Source organism: Vidua macroura, chromosome 1, assembly GCF_024509145.1.
Source record: "Vidua macroura isolate BioBank_ID:100142 chromosome 1, ASM2450914v1, whole genome shotgun sequence".
Lineage (NCBI taxonomy): Eukaryota > Metazoa > Chordata > Aves > Passeriformes > Viduidae > Vidua > Vidua macroura.
Genome location: NC_071571.1, coordinates 133260878 through 133283361, shown reverse-complemented (window position 1 = coordinate 133283361; position 22484 = coordinate 133260878). Strand labels below are relative to the sequence as shown.

The 22484-nt window shown below is 41.9% G+C and overlaps 2 protein-coding genes across 4 annotated transcripts; one reads left to right on the top strand and one right to left on the bottom strand.

The window, feature by feature from the left end:
• Positions 1 to 859: 859 nt before the first annotated feature.
• PABPC1 (poly(A) binding protein cytoplasmic 1) lies at positions 860 to 16525 on the top strand. 3 transcript variants are annotated; one of them, XM_053972796.1, is made up of 15 exons: positions 862 to 1551; positions 6062 to 6255; positions 6348 to 6463; positions 8193 to 8323; positions 9599 to 9693; positions 11221 to 11358; positions 11455 to 11550; positions 11982 to 12254; positions 12442 to 12535; positions 12705 to 12815; positions 13626 to 13780; positions 14202 to 14286; positions 14439 to 14569; positions 14856 to 14951; positions 16085 to 16525. In XM_053972796.1, the coding sequence occupies exons 1-14, from the start codon at positions 1359 to 1361 to the stop codon at positions 14946 to 14948; spliced, it is 1905 nt and encodes a 634-aa protein (XP_053828771.1). In that variant the 5' UTR covers positions 862 to 1358; the 3' UTR covers positions 14949 to 14951; positions 16085 to 16525. The 3 variants fall into 3 exon arrangements, with proteins under 3 accessions (XP_053828780.1, XP_053828771.1, XP_053828763.1); XM_053972788.1 differs by having other exon boundaries at positions 8193 to 8332; XM_053972805.1 differs by lacking the exons at positions 9599 to 9693; positions 11455 to 11550; positions 11982 to 12254; ... (5 more) ...; positions 14856 to 14951; positions 16085 to 16525 and having other exon boundaries at positions 860 to 1551; positions 8193 to 8332; positions 11221 to 11311.
• Positions 16526 to 18968: 2443 nt separating this feature from the next.
• Positions 18969 to 22269, bottom strand: LOC128810026 (swi5-dependent recombination DNA repair protein 1 homolog). Its single transcript, XM_053982545.1, has 2 exons — positions 21801 to 22269; positions 18969 to 20815 (listed from the first exon to the last, which is right to left on the bottom strand). Exons 1-2 carry the CDS (start codon positions 22223 to 22225, stop codon positions 20776 to 20778), a joined length of 465 nt encoding a protein of 154 aa, XP_053838520.1. The 5' UTR covers positions 22226 to 22269; the 3' UTR covers positions 18969 to 20775.
• Between the last annotated feature and the right edge of the window lie 215 nt (positions 22270 to 22484).

The following is a 22484-nucleotide window of genomic DNA, read 5'->3' as shown; positions in this document are numbered from 1 at the left end:
GTGGATGGTACAAGTCACGACACTCAGTTGGCAAGTTTCCAAAGGCAAGTTTGGAATGCGGCCTCACACCACCACCCCAAACCGCCCGGGATGACGGTGGTCACCTCACCTCACCTCACCCACCCACCCACGGAGCTGCAGAGATGCCCAGACAACTCCCAACACGCTTCGACCTACAGCTCGAACTCCTTTAGCACAAAACACAGCGCTAGAACACGCCTAACTTAAGGAACGACCAGAGCAGCGCCTGAACGCTAATCCCGCTTTATTCCCGGCCTAGTGACAACATTCCTCCGGGAGCCGCAGCATCTCCCAACTTTCCTCCGCCGCCGCCCTCCCCGCGCACGCGCCGGGCGGCCGCGCGAGCCCCGCCCTCTTCTGGCCCCGAGCGCGCGACCTGCCCCGCCCCGCCCCGCCCGCGCGCGCGCGCGCGCGCGCGCTCCCCCGCGGGGCCCGGCCCGCGGCGGGTGGGGCGCGCGGAGCTCGCGAGCTCGCCGCTAACGTCCCGCCCCGTGCCGGCCGTTGGTCCGCTCGGCGCGCACGCGCACTTCCTCCCACCCGCCCTCCGCCGACCGCGCACATGTGCGCTCCCTCCCGCGCGTGCGCCCTGCCGCCGAGCCGCCCCCACACTCACACCGCCCCCCGTGACGCCGGGCGGGCGCAGGCGCACTCCCCGCGCGGCCACTCCCCCCGACCCGTCCCGCCCTCGCGCATGCGCCGAAGCCGCCGCTCCGAGTCGGCTGCCGCGCGTGTCCCCACCCCCGCTCGCAGGTGCGCGTGCGCGGTGCGCGCGGCGCGGTGCGTGGCGCGCCGCGCGGCGGGGGCGGGGGGGCGGGGCGGGTATATATAGAGCGCGGCCGGGGCGGCGGCCGCCCCCTTGTCCCCCGGCCGCCGTCGGAGCTGTGTGCGCAGTGCGTGTGCTCCGGACCACCCGGACACGCCGGCCCGGCCCCGCAGCACCATTTATTACTAAAAAAATATTTAAAAAAGCCAAAAAAAATCCAAAAATTTTAAAAAACCTTTTAAAAAAATAATCCTCTTTCCTCATCCAACCTTCCCGACAACCTTTCTGCAAACGGCCGGTTTGATATAAAATAACCCGGTGAAGCGAAGTCCCCGGACCCGGCGCAGCCGAGAGGAGACACACAGCGAGCCCGACCCCGCCGAGCGCAGTACCCGCCGCCGCCAGCTCCACCCGGCCCGCACGGCGCGACCCGACCCCCGCCCGCCCATCCGCCGCACCCGCCGCAGCCGTTGAGTCCGAGCGGCCCCGCGCCGCCTTCGCCGGCCCCGCTCGCACCGACCGCCGCGGCCTCCGCCTCGTCAGCGCCCCCCCCGCGCCGGGAGACGGCGGCAGGATGAACCCCAGCGCCCCCAGCTACCCCATGGCCTCGCTCTACGTGGGGGACCTGCACCCCGACGTGACCGAGGCCATGCTCTACGAGAAGTTCAGCCCGGCCGGGCCCATCCTCTCCATCCGCGTCTGCAGGGACATGATCACCCGCCGCTCGCTCGGATACGCCTATGTCAACTTCCAGCAGCCCGCCGACGGTGAGTGCCGGGCCGCGGGCGCCGGCGGAGCCATGTTTGTCCCCTGCCCCCCGCCCCGGCCGCCGCCCCGCATCCATTTTGCCGCCCGGGACGGGGCGGACCCGGCGGGGCGCGGGGGGAAGTTGGCGGTGGGGCCGGCGCTTACACGGGGCCCGGGCCGCCCGCGCCTCGTGGCGACCGGAGAAGCGGGGCGGAGGGAGGCGCTTCCGCGGATCGAGAGCGGCCGCGGGGCCCCGGCGATGGGCGGGGGAGCGCCCGGGGAGCCCCGGTGGCCCGGCGGGGCTGCCCCCGCTCCCGGGGAGGGGATTGTGGATGAGAGTGCGGGCGACTCTTCACGTCCGTCCGAGATGAAGGGTAGCTTGAGGAAAACATCGCAGTCATTAGCACCTTTTAATAACCGCGCAGGAGCTGGGTGTGTGTGAGTGCGTGGTTAAGAGGCCGGGAGAAGGAAGTAGGACGCACTGGCGTGGCTGGGTAGTTTCACAGGCGTCCAGGCCGAAGCGTTTGTTAAAACACCATGGCAGGTCTGTCACGTGCAGGAGGACATTAAACTGCTCGGGCCTCCTTGTGCTTTTTCTTCCTCATGTAACTGGAGCCCGAGCTGTGCTCCCATTCCTGTCTCTTCGCAGTAAATTCTCTGACATTGTTTCCTCCAAGTCGCGTTTTTATGAAACTTGTTTTTTCATGAAGCGTTTTCACACTGCTTCTCCAAAGTTATATCAGTAAAGAAACTTTCTGTGCAGTTCTGGTCATGTTGGGAAACACGGTGTGATCCATTTGGAGGGTGTTTCCCTAAAAGAACCTACTGTTACTGGTTCTAGGTTTTGTGGAGTCCAATAAAAAAAAATAATTGGCCAACTGGAAGATACGTGTTTTCAAGTACAGTTAAGTAAACAGTTTTCCACTATAATGGTTTTATTTTTAAGCATATGAAAGTGAGATACTTAAATTACAAACATTTCAAGCAATTAGATTTAACTGGCTTTGAGAGTTAGCTTTAGCATACAGCCATTATCAGATCAGACTTTGGTGTACCGATGGTATCTGTATGTACGTAGTAAAAGTTACTGTCTCATCTTCTTAATAGGCAGATACTCCACCTGTTATCAGCTCTCTCAGTTCAGCGAGCTTTTGATTTATTCAGCCGTTCTTTAGGATGAGAGTGTTTGAATGCTTGTTTTGACATACTTTGCTTTCATTAAATAAAAATGTCTGGTACAGTTTCTCAGAAAAAATAAGGGGTTAGCACAGGTCAGTACTGTAATCTAATTATATCAGGGTATAAGATAAAGGTGATGCAAATGCTGCTTGTCCTTAGTATTGACAGAGTTCCGTAAGGGCTGACTTTATTATTGTCATTAGTTGAGCAACCAGTGCATTTTGTGACTGGGTTTGTAATTTGTCAAATGTGGGAACAAACAGAGCTTTTTTTTTTTTTTACCTGAGCAGTGCTTAGTTCAGTTTTTGAATATGCCTCTTAGAAAGATGCTGTTACTCCAAATGTTGTGTTTTTCAGGCTTTGGGAGGTACACATATTTTAGTCTATAATTAGTCCAGTTCAGCTAAAAGTATTTCTCATCTTTATCAAACCTGCATCTGGCACATATCTGGAAGCAGTTGTTTAAAATATACTTCAATAGTATTGCACGATTATACTTCAAGATTTTTCAAAATTTTGTAATTTTGGCAAATACCTAGAAAGCATTTGCTAGGATCTTTTTGTAGGTCATTATGTCCATTTACAGAAATCTTGAAATATAAGTTTTGAGGATGAATGGTTATTCTTACAATCATCCTGGTTTTATTCTGATTCCAGACTAGATAAATTTTATTGGTTTGGCCAAATTTTTAGCTACATCTCAGGCTATGCCTATTAAGTAGCTAGTAACGACTACCTTGGGTTTTGAAAAATAGCTTTGAAGGTGTGTTTGACATCACCAGCTATCTGTAAACGAGGGATCTCAAAGCTCTTCTAAAAACGAATTAGGCCTGATGACACATGTGTGAGGTATGCACACATGTCAGAGTTGTGACTTTTCTGAATTTGAGTCATAGTCTGGAGTAGAACTCGGGCAATCTTGTTTAATCACTAAACTAGAAACATTCTTGAGTAATCTGAAACTGCATCAGAATTCTTTGGGTTTTTAGAACGGTCATATTTCCAGAGGTTTTTTTGTTTCATAGCTATTGCTGTTTACCTTTGGCATAGGTTAGCATTAAGTGTATATTCTGAGTGATTTTGAAATTGTTGAAGTGGACTGTCCAGTTGCTCACGACTAAAATGGGAGCTGGTGAGTCATTCAATGAGAGTTCCGGCAGAATCAGCAGAAGTACAGCCCGGGTAGGTGTGTCCATGGGTAACAAGTTCGCTGCCGAATGGAGCTGCCTCCTGCAACTGGCGCAGCCTTTTATGACTGAAATGTAATGAAAGTGAGCCAGTTTCACTCGTTGGGAATTTTAATGAGAGTAGCTTGTACCTGGTTGTAGATAGAGTCTAGTAATGTTTTAAAAATCTACCATGGAATGACAATGTGGTGTCGATTCGGCAGAAAAACTTAAATTTCTTGTATTTCTGCTCCAGAGGGGAGATGAGGAGAGCTGTTGAAGTTTCCATGCTGTCTTCGGGAGAAATTGTGCTGGTCTAAGACACAGGCTCGCTATTTGTTGAGAGTGGTAATGTTTGCAAAGGACCCATGGACCCACTTTCAGTCAGATGGATGGGAAATGTGTCTAGGAGCACACATTTGTGAGGACTGTCAGGATTATTCTAGAAGCAATTAGCATGAATTAGAAAAACCTCTTTTCAAGTAAAGGAAGCCCTGTTACTACTTCTGGAAATAATGAACTATTTGTTGCTGGCAGATCTATTGGTGCTGGCAGTAGTAATTCCAATGACTTCCAGGGCAGTAGTGAAGTATTATTACAAGTTTCTACTGTGGCCAGTCTGATATCCAATAATTTTTCTTTCTCATTAATACTATCTAGGTTGCTTTCTCTCTCCTGCTTAATTTATATTAAAGTTTTTGAAAGCTTTATTAACTTATTTAGAAGACTGGCATGTAATTTTTGTGGCTTCAGTTTAAATAAGTTGCTGAGTTGCTATTGTCATGTGAATATGGTAATAGTATCAATAATCTTTTTCCCATTAAAATATTAGATGTCCATCTCTTTATATGTCTTTTGGAGAATATAATCTTAAAATTTATTTTTAATATTAAAATGTCACAAGAAAGGTTATAAAACATGGTACATCAGCTGAATCCCAGGCTCACTGCAAATTGTCTTTGGCCATGGCATGCAACAGTATAGCTCAAGACAAAAGCAGCAATTAAAGAACAAAAACATTAAATAAGGGTTTTCACAATGTGATTGGCCCTTGGTCCTCCCAAGAAAATTTTAACTAACACAGTTGCTGTATTTAAACTATCACTAAGCTGATTTCAGTCTTGTTAACATAATATTGTTTTGATATTTGCAAATTACAGTGAAGTGAGTTAGCACCCATGGGAGTAACTTCAGGTATTTTTTGGGACTTTTTTCAGTGTTCTTCCAGACTTACAGGAGGAGGGGTGAAAAGGAACTGCTATACTTGAGAACTATTGCTCTCTTGTGCTTAAATACACAAGATGAGTTATAACATCACAGACATGTCTTGTGGCTTTGGAGAGACGTGAGAAAAATGAGCAAGTCTTGATACTTTCCCATCTAAATACACAAGAAATTTTACATGCAGGATTTGAAAAGTTAGTTGTGGAGTTCTACTGGAAAAACCACTCCATTGGAGTAACAAAACCTGGTTTACATTACCCTGATTTGCTGTTTTAATGCTTGCTCTTTCATTGAGCTCATATGTATTTCATTGTGAGCTTTTTAAAATGAAATGCATCATTTCAGATTTTCTAAACTAAGTGCTAGTTTTGAATCTCTTTGAACTGTCTCTTGCCCAGAATTTCATTACAGATCTTTTTGGTCAGTGAGGAAGTTGTGTGAAATAGCTGCCTGAATGAGGCTTGAATGTTCACTTAGCAAAGAAATTTTGTTAGTTGAGGGGTATTGGTGTTGTAGGTGCTCTGATGTTAATATTTGCAAAAGGCCTCCTATAGGCGCAAGCAGTACCCCTAGAAGCATTCTCATTGACACAATATACATCTATGTGATATGGGAGATGCCAGCTGATTTTCACAAATTTTAAAACTTTATAACAGCTGCCACTTGCTGTTTTTCCTCCTGTCACCATAGCATCTTTTCTTAGATCTAGTCTATGGGCTTATGAGATTTCTGCAGCTTTCTCAGCTGACTTGTGCTCCTTCCGAAGTGCAGCTTTTGCTGATGAGTTTCTGCCAGTTCTCCCTTGCATACAGCAGAGTACACTGGAGGCTTGGGTTTGCAGCTTAGTGATGGTGCTGGATTTGAAATAATAAAAATATTATTAAGAATTATACTTCAGCTGGTATTTGTGTGCTTATTAAGATAACTAGCATTTTCTACTAATTCCATAATGTTTTTCCAGCTGAAAGAGCTTTGGACACCATGAACTTTGATGTCATTAAGGGCAAACCAGTGCGCATCATGTGGTCTCAGCGCGATCCATCTCTACGCAAAAGCGGTGTAGGAAATATCTTCATCAAAAACTTGGACAAATCAATTGATAACAAAGCTTTGTATGACACATTTTCTGCTTTTGGGAACATCCTGTCTTGTAAGGTTAGTGGAAAATAAAATGTATTGACACACAAACTCATCAGTTTATGCTGGAAAGATTCCATGGGTATTACAACAAGGTTTTTCATTAATAGGTGGTGTGTGATGAAAATGGATCCAAGGGTTATGGATTTGTGCATTTTGAGACACAAGAAGCTGCAGAAAGAGCTATTGAAAAAATGAATGGTATGCTGCTTAATGACCGCAAAGTGTAAGTACATAAATAAGTATTTGGGGATCAGCAAACTGAAATTCAGCTTAGGGCAGACAAAGATTTAAAAGCTTACCTAGGAAGGGAAGGTTGTTCTGAAAATTTCTAATTTTAAGAAGATGTAGAGTTTTTAGTGCTAGGGATTTTAAGAATTGTATCACCTGCTTGTTCTGGAGTCAGTAAAAGTTCAAAAAGACAAATAATGGACTCTGGAGGAAAAAAAATCACTGTATGAATTCTCTTACAAGCCAATACTGTAATGAGGATTTGGGATCTTCCCTGGTTTTCTGATCTTATTGGTCTGAGATAAAATACAATGCATTGAGTATTTGTAAATAATACATCCTTTATAAGAGTTGTGAGCTAAGTGTATTATCCATACACTTGGAGACAGCTGATACTTAGCACTAAAGGGTGCTTACTTGGCACTAAAGAGTGGTCAGATTAGACTCATATTTTTGTATGAATGTCTGTTAGTAGGCATATCTAGGGAGTTGGAAATAAAACTTAGAGAAGTATAATGTTTTAAATGTTATCACTATTCTGCATTGTAGGAAAAATATTATTTGGCAACTTCTTTAATAATATTTAGGCTGGGGGAGTGACCGTGCCTCACAGATCTGCCTAAGGGATCATTATGGTGTTTGGTATAATTGCAAAAAACAGCTTTCTAGATACTTAGGAGGGTTTGGAAAAAGGATAACAGAGATGTATTGATCAAGGAAAAAGGATAATAGAGATGGATAGATCAAGACATGTACAGGGAAAAGATATGTTTTGAAACTTTGGTTTTCCTGCTTGTTCGGTTCTTGACTGACATATTGTGGATGTTTTTATTCAGTTAATTTTGCTTTTAATTTCTATTCAGACTAGTCTTTTAGAAATCAATTTAAGCACTTCACTATCAAAGTCTGCTGAACACATTGCACTTCTATTCTTACTATACTCAATTGCTATAAATTAGGTGAAATTGTCAAAGTTTAAAAATTACTGAGGTACCGTATGCTGCTGTATCGCATTTGCCAAATTTGTAACTATAAAGTTAGAGCTTACAATAAAATTTGAAAGTGGGAGTCTGCTACAGTCAAGAATCGGTCAGCCATGTACAGCCTGTGCTAGGGCATGTCCTTGGACTGCAGAATGTTATGTTCAGGTTCTGCTCATTTTCTGCCAGTATATAACCATTGGTGTTCCCAGCCAATTTGCAATGGCATTTGACTCAAGAGCAAGTTGAACTATTTATTTCCCTGTGCCTAGAAACAGTGTCTTTGATAAAGTCTTTGAGAGGTGTGTTGGGGGGGTGGGCAGTTAGTTCAATATATCTTGCTTAAAAACTGAATCAGAGAGCAGTAACTGTTTTTAGGCTACCATGTTTTTAGCATGGCACAGGGATTATGCTGTTATCTAGAATTTCTGTTGAGCCTCTTAGTACTCTTTCCATTGTTGAGCTCTTGTTGTCAAAGGCTCTTTTATAAGAGTGAACAATCTCACCAATGGCTTGAAAGCATTTTCATGCCTTGTAACTGGGATAAACATGCTGGTGTAGCAAAGGACAGTGGAGTTGTTTTTTTGACTTGAGTTTTATCATAAATATTTTATCTGAAGAATTTCATACCTATAGTGAACAAGACTGATTAGGAATAAAATACAATGCCAGAGGATTAAAGTAAATTTTTAAACCTTGAGACACTTGCTTTAATCTGTATTATTCTGTTCTTCATGCAACCAGATTTGTTGGAAGGTTTAAATCCCGCAAGGAACGTGAGGCAGAGCTTGGAGCCAGAGCAAAAGAATTCACCAATGTTTACATCAAAAATTTTGGAGAAGACATGGATGATGAGAGACTTAAGGAACTCTTTGGCAAGTTTGGTAATGTCTTAATGTTTATATAAACACAAGTGAACTTCAATTTACTACATGCATCTTATCTGTACAGTGCCTTGAAATGCAAGAAATCAGGGCTGTGGGATGTTGATGTAGAAATGTAATAAAGGTTACTGAAAAGTTAGTACTTAATTCCAGCTTCAGATCCAAAAATGCAGTAATACCTGAATTTTAAATAGGCAGAATATCATATTTAATCCTGCCATCAGAACTGTTTTCAGTAATCTGGAAGTAATGTGTCCATGGGTTCTCCAATGTTCTCTGGTTTAGTAGAGATTGATTTTATAAATGCACCTACAGGATGTGTGACTAATGAATTTACTACTGCTTTCATTGACCTGCAAACTTACCCCTGTTATTCAGTTGCATTGTGGTGGTTGACCTAGTAGAAAATTACAAGGAGCTATTCCAGCACCAAGCTATGAGATTCTACCTTGATCCTCAGTTACGCACAGGGCAAAATTATGGTGGACATTATGACCATGATGTAGTAATGTATATGATGTGTTACCATCAGAATAGGAAATGGCAAATCCCTTAAGGCCATTAGAGATTCTTCACGTTTTATTTTCAATCTCACCTTTTTTTAAATTTATTTTCTTTCCTGTGTGCTTTTGCTGTTCTTCACTGGCTATTATGTAAAACAAGGGAAAGCCTAGTAAGAGAGACCCTGTAGCAGTCTTAAACAGCACAAACAGGAAATTCCTTTCTGCTCTTCAAGTATCAGTGGTTGAAACAGTAGCGAATTTAGCTGCTACAGCTAAATAGGCTACTTCTAAATGAGTCTGAACTGCAATTTTTCAGAGGTTATGAAATAGCTGAACTAGGATGGCCTTTCGCCAGGATAAATAGTGAAATGTATACCTCATTGCAAGGCCTTCCTCTGGCTTTTTCAGTACCTGCTTCAAAGCATGGAAGCACTAATACTTTTCAAGTGTCAGAACTTATAATGATGAAACAAATTTCTTTCACTTTGTGGTGAAATTTTCTTTCACTCTGAGGTGAAATTTTGGTTGAAAATGCATTAGAAAATAAATTCAGCATGATGAACTTCAGCCATAGCTGCTGAAGTTCATCAGGGCAAATCAGTAATTTCATACTAATGGATGACATTTACTTGATACTATTATTAGTGCAGGAGTCCTTTGTAATACAAGTGAAATAAACTAAGTACTGTCTTCTAAAGAGAATGTCCAAAAGGTGAGAAGAATACACTGTATATGAAGCATAAGTATTTCATTCTCTTTTAAGGTCCTGCTCTAAGTGTGAAAGTTATGACTGATGAGAGTGGAAAATCCAAAGGCTTTGGCTTCGTTAGTTTTGAAAGACATGAAGATGCCCAAAAAGTAAGCTTTTGGACTTAATTTTAGGAATCCTGTAACTGAGACCCAAATAATATGTTTCATTGAGTGATTAAGTTTTTTTAATTGGTCAAGGACACTGCAAAAAGAGGTGCTCACTGCCTAAATTATTTAGCAGAGTTTCTGTCATTTAGAATGTTTTCCTATGAGCAGATGTCAGTTGGTCTGAGAAGCCTATTAAGTCAAGATACTCTGGTACAACTGGAACTAGTGTAGAAATGGGAAATCTTGAATAATTCTAAAACCTGTTGTAGTTGGGCTTAAAGATCTTAGTGATATTTGGACTCTCGCATGCTGAGCAATATACAGCATAGTGAATTACTACATCTCTGAATCACTGGATCCAGTTTGGTTGCACAAAATGTTTGTGCCTTTCTGCCTTTTGCACAAAAGGCAGAAAGAATTGTGTTTTCTGAAAAGTCAGCAGGAAAGCTATTAGTTTTATAAAGCACATTTGGCATAACTGTGAGAGAATAGTCATAGAGCCCTGTAATGTTGCTTTTACTCCAAGGGGTAACTTTGGAAAAAGGGTCCTTTTTATTCATGTAAATGTCTATATCATGCCAGTATGCTGTATAACTTAATTTTTTGTCAACTGGTGGCTTTGATATGTCAATTTACTGTGACAGTAGGGACATTTTTTTCCTTAGGCATCAGGGAAAAAAATGCTGTACAAAACAAAGTTTGCTTTTCAAAAGGCATTTTGGTGATTTGTCTATACTGCAAGTGTACAAGCAAGAGACTAGAACAAATCCTGTCTGTCTTTAGAACATCTCCATTTTTCAGTCTTGCATACATTAATTGATGAATAGTTTCTCTTATTGTAGTCAGAATCACATGTTGAGTGTTTTAAATAACATAAAATTCCAATATCTGTAAAAATGTCTAATGGCTTTGATCATAAACATATACAATAAACCTGGTTTTAAATTAATTGAGTAAATACATGCCAGAGTTTTTGCATCTGAAGAGCTGTATCTCAAAACAGTATGAAGGGAAGAAGTTCACATTTTCATACTTTTAATTATTTCCCTAATAAAAGACTAAAAATGAAAAAAAAAAAGTGTACATATCATCTGTAGCTTAACATTTAGTATAGAAAGATCTGGTAGCTATTACAGTTTCAGGTGTTACTTAAAGACAGAACTAGGTGAATTAAAGATTTTCAACTTTATTTGCTTACTTTTTATTTGCTTTTCTCTGCCATTAGCCAGATAAGGCTGGAGAAGTAGTTCTTGCAACTTGGGTTTTTTCCTTCAGCTCCATGTAAAAAAAAAAAGTGGTTTGCATCCCTTGTGACTTGTCTTCAACAAGACAGAAGCATACTTGGAAAACTGTTTTCATGTTACCATAAGTGAGGAAGTCTTGGGGTATTTTGTTTCAATTAGTGGTATTTCAAGATGGATTAGCTCTTTCTCTAGAATATTTACATAGATTTTTAATTTTAATTGCATTTTTTGTGTGTCTGAAAAATGCTGGAGTACATTGCTAACTTCTTGTTTGTCAATGAAGGCTGTAGATGAAATGAATGGGAAAGAGCTCAATGGAAAACAAATCTATGTTGGCCGGGCTCAGAAAAAGGTGGAAAGACAGACGGAGCTGAAGCGCAAGTTTGAACAAATGAAGCAGGACAGGATCACCAGATACCAGGTTCAGTTTTAAATCAGGAGGTTTGACTCTGTTATATGATGTTCTGAGATTTACACAGAACAATTGCTTTTAAAAATAATTTGCCTGTTTTCTTAGGGTGTAAACCTTTATGTGAAAAATCTTGATGATGGGATTGATGATGAGCGTCTCCGAAAAGAGTTCTCCCCATTTGGTACAATCACTAGTGCAAAGGTAAAGTTCATAGATTGTTCATAGAGTGCTCATCTGTTCTCTGAAAATGAGTAGTGATCTGTCACCAGAAAAAAGTTAATTTCATTCAGTAACAGACGTGACCCACTGTAAACGTGGGCATCATCTTTCTTGATTATTGTACATGTCAGGTTAAACACCATATGATCATCTTTTCTTGAAATTTAGTGAACTAAAGTGAGAAAAATTGCATCTTTCAGTGCAAGATTGTGCTCATTATTATTTTAATGAGATTTTCATCTCTATTCAGGCAACAGTTAGCTATTTATTACACAATAATACTCATTTTTATAAAATACCCGGTAAAAGAAACCTGTGGTCTCATTTCTAATAAGCTGAAACAAGAAACTCATGCAAGTTGTATAGGTGCGGCACAGAAGATTTAGTTTTAAAACTAAATTTTGTACTGACAGGTGATGATGGAAGGTGGCCGCAGCAAAGGATTTGGATTTGTATGCTTTTCGTCACCAGAAGAAGCCACCAAAGCAGTCACAGAAATGAATGGTAGAATCGTGGCTACTAAACCATTATATGTAGCTCTAGCCCAACGTAAAGAGGAGCGCCAAGCTCATCTCACCAACCAGTACATGCAGAGGATGGCAAGTGTAAGAGCAGTACCTAATCCTGTAATCAACCCCTACCAGCCAGCACCTCCTTCAGGATACTTCATGGCAGCTATTCCTCAGGTACGTGTAGAGATGAGTAACTTAATATTTTGTATTGCATATAAAACCTGCTTAGATTTAACAGTAAATAGAACGGTTAGCATGTGTCTGTGATTTCAGCATTTTAATCTCCTAGTGGGAGGGTGCAGGGCTGTTCAGCATGCCCTTCACAGACAGCAAAGTTAAGGGATGTTGTTGTGTTTGGCAGACTCAGAACCGTGCTGCGTACTATCCTACTAATCAGCTCGCTCAACTTGCTAGACCTAGTCCTCGCTGGACTGCTCAGGGTGCCAGACCTCATCGTAAGTCACTTCTTTACCTCTTTCCAGTGATTGCTGTAAACTCCGTAGCATCTACCTTTGCACTTCCAGATAGATTTTCATGGCATTGCTGTATTAGTCTTCTGTTTGTCATGTTGTCATCATCACTCAGTGTTTCAGCATCTAACAGTGTATTTTTTCTAAACCATAGCATTCCAAAACATGCCTGGTGCGATCCGCCCAGCAGCACCCAGACCACCGTTCAGTACCATGAGACCAGCTTCTTCCCAAGTTCCACGAGTCATGTCAACGCAGCGTGTTGGTGAGTTTGATTTGTGCAAACTTTAAGTATTGGACTTCTGTTCCAATTTTGCTGGTTCAGCATGGTGTCACAAAATAAACATTTGTCAGTTTAATATCGCATGTGATATTCCTAATGAATAAGCTAATATCACCTTCTAGTAATTGCTATAAATACTGTCCCAGCAAAGACTCCAGCTGTGATCCCATCTCTTCAGGATGAAGCACTTACTCTTGTGTGTGCTTCAGTAATGCTGTACGATGGCTTCTGTCATTTCTAAACATAGTTGCAGCAATTGTAATCATAGGTTGCATGTAGAAATATTGAGATGATACAATTTTAGCTCTTAGTAATTTTTTTATATTTTACCCTCCACTAGACTAGGGTACTCAGAGCCCCATCCAGGCTGGTCTTGCACATCTCCAGGGATAGGGAGTCCACAACCTCTCTCTGAAGGCATAATTCTCCCAGAATGTTATCAGCCAGCCATTTACTTCCTAAAAGTATCTGTTTTAGAATGACTGACATAATGTGCTCAGGAAATCAAATGTCCTTTAGCTTGTAATGAAATTATATTAATACTCAAACAAAGTGCATTTTTTCCAGTAGCATGTAAAAAGGGCAATTAATGAATGAAGTGACTGGAAATCAGCATCCAGTAAATTTCAAGATTTGAACCTTTGTATGTGACCAGTGATGTGACAGTTGACAATATTATTAAGATGAATCTATAACACAATACCTAAATTAGGTGTTTGATTCAAATTGGTTTGTTAGGCAAAATAATTATAATAATTATTCACATATGGAATTCTGTTACTATTTTTTCAGCTAATACATCAACACAAACGATGGGTCCACGTCCTGCAGCAGCAGCTACTGCGGCCACTCCTGCCGTGCGCACGGTACCACAGTACAAATACGCTGCGGGTGTTCGCAATCCTCAGCAGCACCTCAACACGCAGCCGCAGGTTGCTATGCAGCAGGTATGTGATCTGGGGAACTGCTCTGTGCTTTTACTGATGTTCTTTGCAGAGGAAGGTCGTGAGGGTGATGGGAGGGCAATTCAGGCTCTGCACCATGGCAGTAGAGTAAAAGCACTAGGGAGTTAAGTATATTTTAAGTTCACCTGGGACAGGATGTGATCCCATGTTGCTTTGTGCTTTTCAGTTCCCTCATACCTTAGCCTAAATTCTTGTGTTTGCTCCTCAGTGGAGCAGTTTCTAATAATCTTCAGCATCATCACTCAGCTCTAACCAGTAATATTTGGTTAAATAGGCATAGTTGTTAATTTCTTTGATGTTTCTGACACTGTAGGCATTGTGTATGCTGAGTTGTGAAATACTGGCTGTTTGAAGCTGCACCTAATTATGAGCCAGGGTTTAATTTTCAAGTATTAATTTGCAGCCTGCTGTCCATGTGCAAGGTCAGGAACCCTTGACTGCTTCCATGTTGGCTTCTGCCCCTCCACAAGAACAAAAGCAGATGTTAGGTACGTACATGATGCATTGTAGCAGGACAGTTAAAGTACACTTTTTCAATCTTGAAATGCAGAGTAAATGGTTTTAGCAGTAGAACAAGTTTGTTTCCCTTATCCCTTAAATTTAGGCTGGATTTGTCCCTGACTAACTTTCTTCTTTCTAGGTGAACGTCTATTCCCCCTTATTCAAAGCATGCACCCTACTCTGGCGGGTAAGATCACTGGTATGTTGTTGGAGATTGACAACTCTGAACTCCTCCACATGCTGGAGTCTCCTGAGTCTCTTCGTTCGAAGGTAGGTGGACTTTGCCTTGCGCTGGTTCCGTAGGTGGTTAAGTCTACACTGATCTAACAGTTGTTCGTGCTGGCACAGTGGAGTAACAGCAATGCAGTGGTGGCTCAGGGCAAGAGTATCCTCTTTCAGAGGGTGACAGCGACTTACTTACTTACTGGAATTGTAATGTTCTCATTTTTCAACAATGTAGGCATTGTTTATATGCATCATTTCCACTTTATTATTAACTTAAATATACAAAAATTGCTGAGCTTCCCTTAATTAATTTTTCATTTGTACTTAACAGGTTGATGAAGCTGTAGCCGTACTACAAGCCCACCAAGCTAAAGAGGCTGCTCAAAAGGCAGTTAATAATCCCACTGGGGTTCCAAGTGTTTAATAAGTAAGTTTGGCTGCTGTAGTTCCATAGGTTGACTAAGGCAAGTGTTTGGTCCGTGGCCTTGTAAGCAGCATGTGTCCAGGCTCTGTGCCGTGTGCAGCCAGAGGAAGTAGCAGCGATGATAAAAAAATTTCCGTGGTCACTTGGTTAGCAAAAGCTACTGACATGTCATTGTTTCTAACAATACATTTAGCATGTGTGCAAAAATAGCCAGTTCTGTCAAATGCTGCTATTCATACTATTGAGAACAACTTGTGGAATTGAAATTATCTTAAAATGGTACTCCAACCCCCTTTCTCCTTAGAAATTAAAGAGCTTATTTACACTGTAGTTTGTATATACTTACCAGATTCTAAAATTGTCTAGTAAGTGAGAACTAAACTGTATATTGTCTTGACTTTGCATTTGGGTGAATTTAATATCAGTTAAAATAGTGATTTTTCTTCATTGCCTTCTGTGGGGTTGGTATCTTAACTGTGTGTGACAGAGGCAAATGGTGGTACCTTAACAATTTTGTCAGGGAAAAAATGTGAAGTTCTGGATAAAAAGGAATCTATTATCTCTTCTGTCTAGTTAGGTTTTGCCTGTGAACTTGCTTTCCACATTTGTAGCTATCATTTGAAGGTGCCTGATTTAACATTTGATGGAATAACATTTTTCTTTTGGAGGAAGAATTTCAGTCATGACTTTTACACATTTCTGTTTCTGGAGATAAGTGCTGAATAGATTGTCTCTCCTGAACTAAGATGCCCATACTCTGAGACTATTACTCCATCTGCTCCATGATGTTTTAGTAATTGGAAACTGAAGATACTGCTAGGGTAGTTATTTGAGGAGCCTCAAGAGTAGAGGTGCCCCGCAGGCAATCACAGTAACATTGTGCTTAAAGCAGTGCTGTCTAAGGGACTGTCCAGTTCTAGAGTCAGGGTTGTCTTGCCAAGGATCACAGACTTCTGAATACTTTTGTGTCCCCTAAAAACTGGGAGGACCTCTCATACTCTGTTTCTAGAGAACTTTGGTATCATTGAAACAGTGAAAGCCCAGAGTGTTGCATGGTATACAGTAGTGAACGTGTCAGAAAACATACAAGGTGCTGCTTTTGTTTTAAAACATAACAGCGTTGTTTTTCTTTGCAGAGCTATCCGGGACTACAATCTAGAACTTCGCTTCACCGAAGAAAAAAAAATCTAAACATGGAAAAACTATTAAATATTGAGAAAAACATTGCAAAATATAAAATAAATAAAAAAAGGAAAGGAAACTTTGAAGCTTACGTACAGAGCAACGCCGGGGCTAGCAAAACAGATGCTAGTCCTAGATTACTTATTGATTTAAAATTTAAAAAAAAATAGTAAAATAAAAAATACAAATTAATGTTTTATAAACCCAGGGGAAAAGAATTTTCAGCACAGTACAAAAATTTAAAGCATTCCTTTCTTTAATTTTGTAATTCTTTACTGTGGAAAAGCTCAGATTATCACCACTGTTTTAGTTGACAGTGAGAATTGATAGCTGAGCAAAGAAACATAATTTGGATTATAAAATTCTTGGTTTAATAAAAATTCCTTAAACACTGACTTACTTGTGATGGTTTCTTTTGTACAGTGTGCTTTTCATAAGCTTGTCATCTGGAATGCCAACTTAGAATCCCACTCTATAGTATGTTTTAGTGGATTGTAGAGAAGACTACACCTGTGACAGACTTGTCTTCTAAATAATAGAAGTGAAGGGAGAGGGGAAGTGTTTGGGGGTTTTTAATAAATTGCTGCTTGATCTGAATCTGGTCTAGTGTACAACAGCACAGAAATAATTCTGTCTTCACTCAGGGCTGATGGGGTCTTCAAGTCAGTTTGTGTCCCTAAAGGGGTTTGCAGTGAAATGGCCAATGCATAAACAAGAGACAGTAAAATCGCTTTTGTTGTAAAGCAAACTTCCACTGTGTGAATTAGCAGATACACTAAAGTTTGTCCATCCACAGATGGATTATCCTACAGTTGCTGCCTTTTTTGTTTTCCCCTTTCTGCAGACCTGTGGAATAAAAAAAGGATATTTTCTACCCAGTTTAGCCCATCATTGACTCTATAAGTTGTTTTTTCAAAATCAATAATGCAAAAGGAGAAATGAGGCAGTGAAAGTGGCATGTCCTGCTTTTACAAAGAAGAGGGTAAAACCTGGCTGGCTGGGGTGGGGAAGAGGCACAAAGATCTGTTAGTCATGAAGGAAGGCATGACTGGTAGCCACTGCAATCTGCTGGGTTTCAGTTGCTATATGTAAAGAATACAGATTCTATGGAATTCACAAGAAGGGGTTAATTTGTTCTGGAAGTCTCTGAAATCTGTTGTGTGGTGGGAATGCTAGTGTTCTCTGATCTGTGATCTGTTGTTGCAGTCAAAGCCCTTTAGGATGCTTTCCGAAGTCCCCTAAAAGACAGTTTAGGAGCTCCCTTATTTTTTCCCTCTTGCAAAGGGAAAAATTTCAGGTTTTCTGTTAAAGAATTTGAGAAATAAGCCTAGCATAATGAGGTGAAATTTGTCTGGTGTATCTAGAATCTAATTAAAATTCTTTGCTGTAAAAAGCATTAGGTTAAACGTATGTAATTCTTACACTCAGTCCTGTCCTGATGGCAGCAGGCTGAGATAGCCTTTAATTTGCAGTCTTGCTGAGGTGACTAGAATTAAGAATTTTTGAAATTGGGTGGTAAATCCTACAAAAAAGGCAGTTCAAGAAAGATATGTCCATGTTAAGAGGCTGAACGTGTAACCTTGATTTTATGTAATGTCAGCTATATAAAGCATTTAAACTTTGGAGACAGTTTTAATGACCTAAAATTACTTAGCACCATAAAATGGGAGTGCTGAAGAATCTGATGATATTAAAGGTTTAATGGAAGATCTAAAGGATATCACAAAACCCTATTTTCAGGATTCCCAGGGCAATATCAGGAAAGTAAGAGGCCACCTCACTTCTGCTTGTTTTCCTAGATAAGTTGTGTGTTCTGTGAGTCTGCTGGAGTTAACCAAACTAATTTTTGTTTTGTAAGAATGAGCAAGTTAGTTGATGTCTTGCTGATGGGGTAGCTGCAATAGAAGAACAGGAAGTCTTTTGAGTTGCTACAAGACTTCCTGTAGGTCTTCCATGCACTAGCATCTGCACCAGCATGAAATACTGGGTAACTTCTGTGATGGAAGGAAACAGCAAGGCAATTCTGCTAAGGTGATCATGACAGCCTAAGAAAAAAAAGCCATGGGTTGATTTATTTCTTCACAGTCTTGCTTACATAATAATTCCCTACTGTATACTGCAGATGCCTATTCAATAAATGTCTTCTATTTAATTTCTAAATCTTAAAGATGGCAAACAAGGCATTTGTTAGTGCCTCTACCAATGCATCTCTAGAGTACTACTGTAAAACAATGCAGAAAAATCAACTTTTTCAAATGTAGAGAAGTGTTCCTTTGAGTTAATAGGCAGCCTCACTGGCAGGCACTTCCTGCCGCCACACGTTCCCTCTAGTATGTGTCAGAGGCTTACACTGACCCTCTGCACCCTGCTCAGCCAGTGCTAAGCTGATTTTACTGGATCCTCTGGCATTTCACTCCTTAAGTCTTTCTGGATCTTCCATTCTGACCACAGCAAACACTTCAAAGTTTAGCATCAGCCAAAAGCCTGCTTGTGAAATAGATGGTGATTTGAATGAATGCATGAATGAATGGTATTATATTTGCCACCCAGTTTCCCAGGCAGGACTTGGTTTTATGAGCAACTAAATCAAAGGTTTGGTGCAGAGGTAATCTGGATTGCTCACATTCTCTTTGCTGCTCTGCTGAAGTCTAGGGAATTCAGAGTTCACTGGGTCTAGGGGACGAGTGGGCAAGGTGCTGGAAATAAAGATGTTCTAGAGTCTGGCAATGTCTTGTTGCCAGTTTGTGCTAATTAGACATCTACCCTTTAATAAATGGTGTCTTCAGTCCTTGCATCTTGAGTCTCCTTCTTGGTAATATTCTCAATGATTGTGATGGACAACTGGATGTTCAAAGGTAACTCAACATTTTGAGTTAGGAGTCTTGGAAAAAAAAATTCCTGAAATGTACATCTAGTAGACATATTCATGCTTGGGATAACTGAAAAATAAAATCCAAAACAACTTACAATTTGTATTTTTTTACAATACAATTTTTATATATTTTTTCTATAGGTTTAGGAGTTGTGGTCCAAACTAATATGCTAGAGAAAGCTGCAGTCCTTGGGACCACAATTCTCCCTAGACTTTCATAGTTCTATGTGAGTCCATGTGGTATGACTGCCTCATTGAAAGAAAGCTTTTAGTCTCACTTCTTCTACAGAACATGGTCAATGAGAAAGAGTAGCTGTATGGAAATGAAAATGCAGCTGGAGGGGCTACAAATCCTTAGGATATTGCATTTGAAGTGAATTCAAATTTAAAACAAATGTTTCCAGCTACACTAAGAACACAAGGTGCGCATGTAATTACAACTTGGGCAACAAGAACAAAGGAAGAATATTTTCAAAAAAGTAATTTGAAATTTAGATTTCTCACTTGTATTGCAATTGAAAGTAATCATTAAGAAAAAAAGAACTGACAAGCTAGGCCACCATAATGGCCCTTTTGTACATTAAGCACTAACAGCAGTACATCTGCCAAATGATCTCCTATTTCCCATGTCACCTGCTAAGGAAACATCCCTAATCCTGTCGTGTTCCAACCGGCTATAGCTGGCCAGACATCTGTACTTTTTTATAGCTCTGAGTGGTGTATTTTAAAATATACCACGTGATATCTGAGCACTCAAATGCCAAAAATTATGCCCTGGGCAGGCTAAATGGCTGTGTCACATTTCAGTAACTGGGACCACATGTGTTCTAGGTTAAACCTGAAGTCACCAGATGACCTCAAACAGAGATTCAAATGCTTCAAAAGGTGGGCCCCAAGCATATTATGTTGTCATGTCTGTGAATGGAAGCTTACTTAATCCTGTCTCTTACCACTGCTCTGTCTCAGAGAAAATAAGAGGAGATGGACAGTAATGGCAGAGGATGGAGTCCTCAGGGCTGATGCTGACAGCCTTCCCACTGGGGAGAAGGAGGCAAAAATGGTGCACTTGTTGGAAATGATACAACTTCTAAATTTTTTTAATGTAACTTTAGTCAGGGGATTGCTCACCTTTGCCCCAGTAAAAGGAAAATTGCAGTTTCTCTTCAAACAACTCTGTTCACCAGTGCTGGGTGAGATGAGGCCTGATGAACTTAACATCTACAGTTTGGGAGTAGCCACAAGATACACAGGAGAAAAATATTAACAAACATCACCCTGTGGTGTGGTCAGAGACACCTGGTCTGCGGAAAGATGGATAAGAGAACTACAGAATAAGGACAGAATCATTTTATTTACATCAAAGGCAAAGGGATCAATAACCAATAGGAGATTGAGTGCTAAGAATTGTATAATTTAGGACCATTTAATGAGAATTTCTTTGGGTTTTTATATATAAATATGTGAAAAGTCTGGTAAAGAACTATGTGTGATGGAGTGATTTTCAGTGCTGAACCCCGGCATATATATGGACAAAATTATTTCTATTGCATATCCAAAATAACATAATGCTAATTCTCTAACACTGAAAAGATGTTGTTAGAGAGTTTCTGTTTTCCCTGCAGTTTCGGTGACACACTCACTTTTGCTTCCCCCCAAAACCATGTCCCCAGCAGTGACATGTGGGTGGTATAGAACAGCAACAAAGCCATACCATGTCCCTACCTTGCAACCAGGACACCACCAAAATTAGCCCAGTTTCCCCTCCTACAGTTTTCAAGAACCAGATTTAGGCAGATGAGAAGAGACCAGCAACCTAGAATGACAAAAGTAGAAAATTCCTGTGACCTAGAGCATAGATCTTTCCTTTGTCTTCATATACCTCACATGTTTCCGTTAAACTCATTCTGTAGGTGCTTAACCTCCCAGGTTACAAAAGTGGAGATATGGATTGGCAAAGTGTCTTGGGATACAAACGGATACACACAGCAGCCTTGCTCAGGAGTGGAAGAAAAGCTCTTCCAGAGCTCCTCAGGGTGTGTGGAGCCTCGTCTCCCAGGTACACCAGAGCAACTGTGACACCAAGGCTACAAAGTTGGCTTTGTAAGAGGATTGTTGTGGGGTCCTCCTGAAGTCACTGGACTGGTTACATCTGGCTGTGCCGATGAAAAATAAAAACAAATCAAGTTATGAAACACATTATACAATTTTATTTTACTCACTCTCCTCCATTTCATTCACAATGCCCACAGTTAATCCTGTTTCTTGAAAAATATGTATAAGCCTTATTTTACTGGGAAAGGGTTTCCCCCAGGTCATCCAGTCAATCACAGCCTTCACAAAGCAATTTTCTTCTGAGAAAGGGCTTTTTGGTGAGGCTAGCATAGCATGCTTACATCAGGCCCTCAGTTGCAGGGCAGGCATTGCAGTGGCATCATTTCCCTGTTAATGAGCTCATTCCACATCTCCAGCAGTGCTGCTTGTCTAAGTCTACAAGGACTTTCACAAGAGAAGACCCAGTCCTGCAATGCCTTTCCCTCAAGGGTACCAGAAACATCCGAAAGGAAGCTGTGAAAAACAGCAAGAATAAATCACCCTTATTGTCTGGGAATTAGCCATAAATGCAAGTCCCAGGCCAGAGATAGATGTACCATTTTAACTCCACTTGACCTCCAGTGAGGTACTTTGTGAAAAAAGGATTTTGTTTTCTTACAAACCCGCTGTGTGCCCCTTTCTCCAGATGGTTGCTAGGTCATGTTCCTTGAGAAATAGTGAATTACTATCACTTCATAATGAATTACCACTTCGTAGGCTCCTTCTTCGAGCTATTCTGAGCTCCCTCCCTGCCCGGCCCCGGCGCTTCAGGCGCGGTCGGAGGGAGCGGTGGGGCCGGGCGCGGTCTCAGGGCGCGGTCGGAGGGCCCGGTCTGAGGGCGAGGTCTGAGGGCCAGGCGCGGTCGGAGGGCCCGGTCTGAGGGCGAGGTCTGAGGGCCAGGCGCGGTCGGAGGGCCCGGTCGGAGGGCGCGGTGCTGCTGCCGGGCCCCGCCGGGCCCGCTGTGCGCGGAGGGGCTCCTGCTCTGCAGGGCGCGGCGCGGCCGCAGCTCCGAGCAGGTGAGGGTGCGCCTGGTGCCACCCCCAGCCCTGGCTCCCACCTGGCCCTCACACCCGCCTGGTTCACCTGATGCTGTCCTGTCGGAGGGGCAGAGCGTTGCTTGTGGAGCACACATTTGCAAGGTGAAATCCAGCAGCGACTGAGAGGCAAATCCAGGAAAAAAAAGCCAAGGCTTGCGGCAGAAGGGTATGGTAAGCCGGCTAAATGGGAAACATTGGCCAAGCAGCAGCAGCTGTGTGCTCCAAGTGCCTCTTTTCCTTGGCCTCTGGGAGAGAGGTGCAGCTGCTCAATTTTGGTCATTAATCCCATGAACAACTCTGGAAGGTTTATGGAGGTCAGTCCAGGCAAATTGGAGAGTTGATTGCAGGATTTTT

Bases quoted from the DNA above. Each gene is read 5' to 3' on its own strand.
- PABPC1 (XM_053972788.1), top strand. From the start codon at position 1,359: ATGAACCCCAGCGCCCCCAGCTACCCCATGGCCTCGCTCTACGTGGGG. The intron at 6,256-6,347 runs GTTAGTGGAAAA...TTTCATTAATAG, and splicing joins GGAACATCCTGTCTTGTAAG to GTGGTGTGTGATGAAAATGG. The intron at 11,551-11,981 runs GTAAAGTTCATA...TTGTACTGACAG, and splicing joins GTACAATCACTAGTGCAAAG to GTGATGATGGAAGGTGGCCG.
- LOC128810026 (XM_053982545.1), bottom strand. From the start codon at position 22,225: ATGTGTGCTCCACAAGCAACGCTCTGCCCCTCCGACAGGACAGCATCA. The intron at 20,816-21,800 runs GTAATTCATTAT...TTGTCATTCTAG, and splicing joins AAGAAGGAGCCTACGAAGTG to GTTGCTGGTCTCTTCTCATC.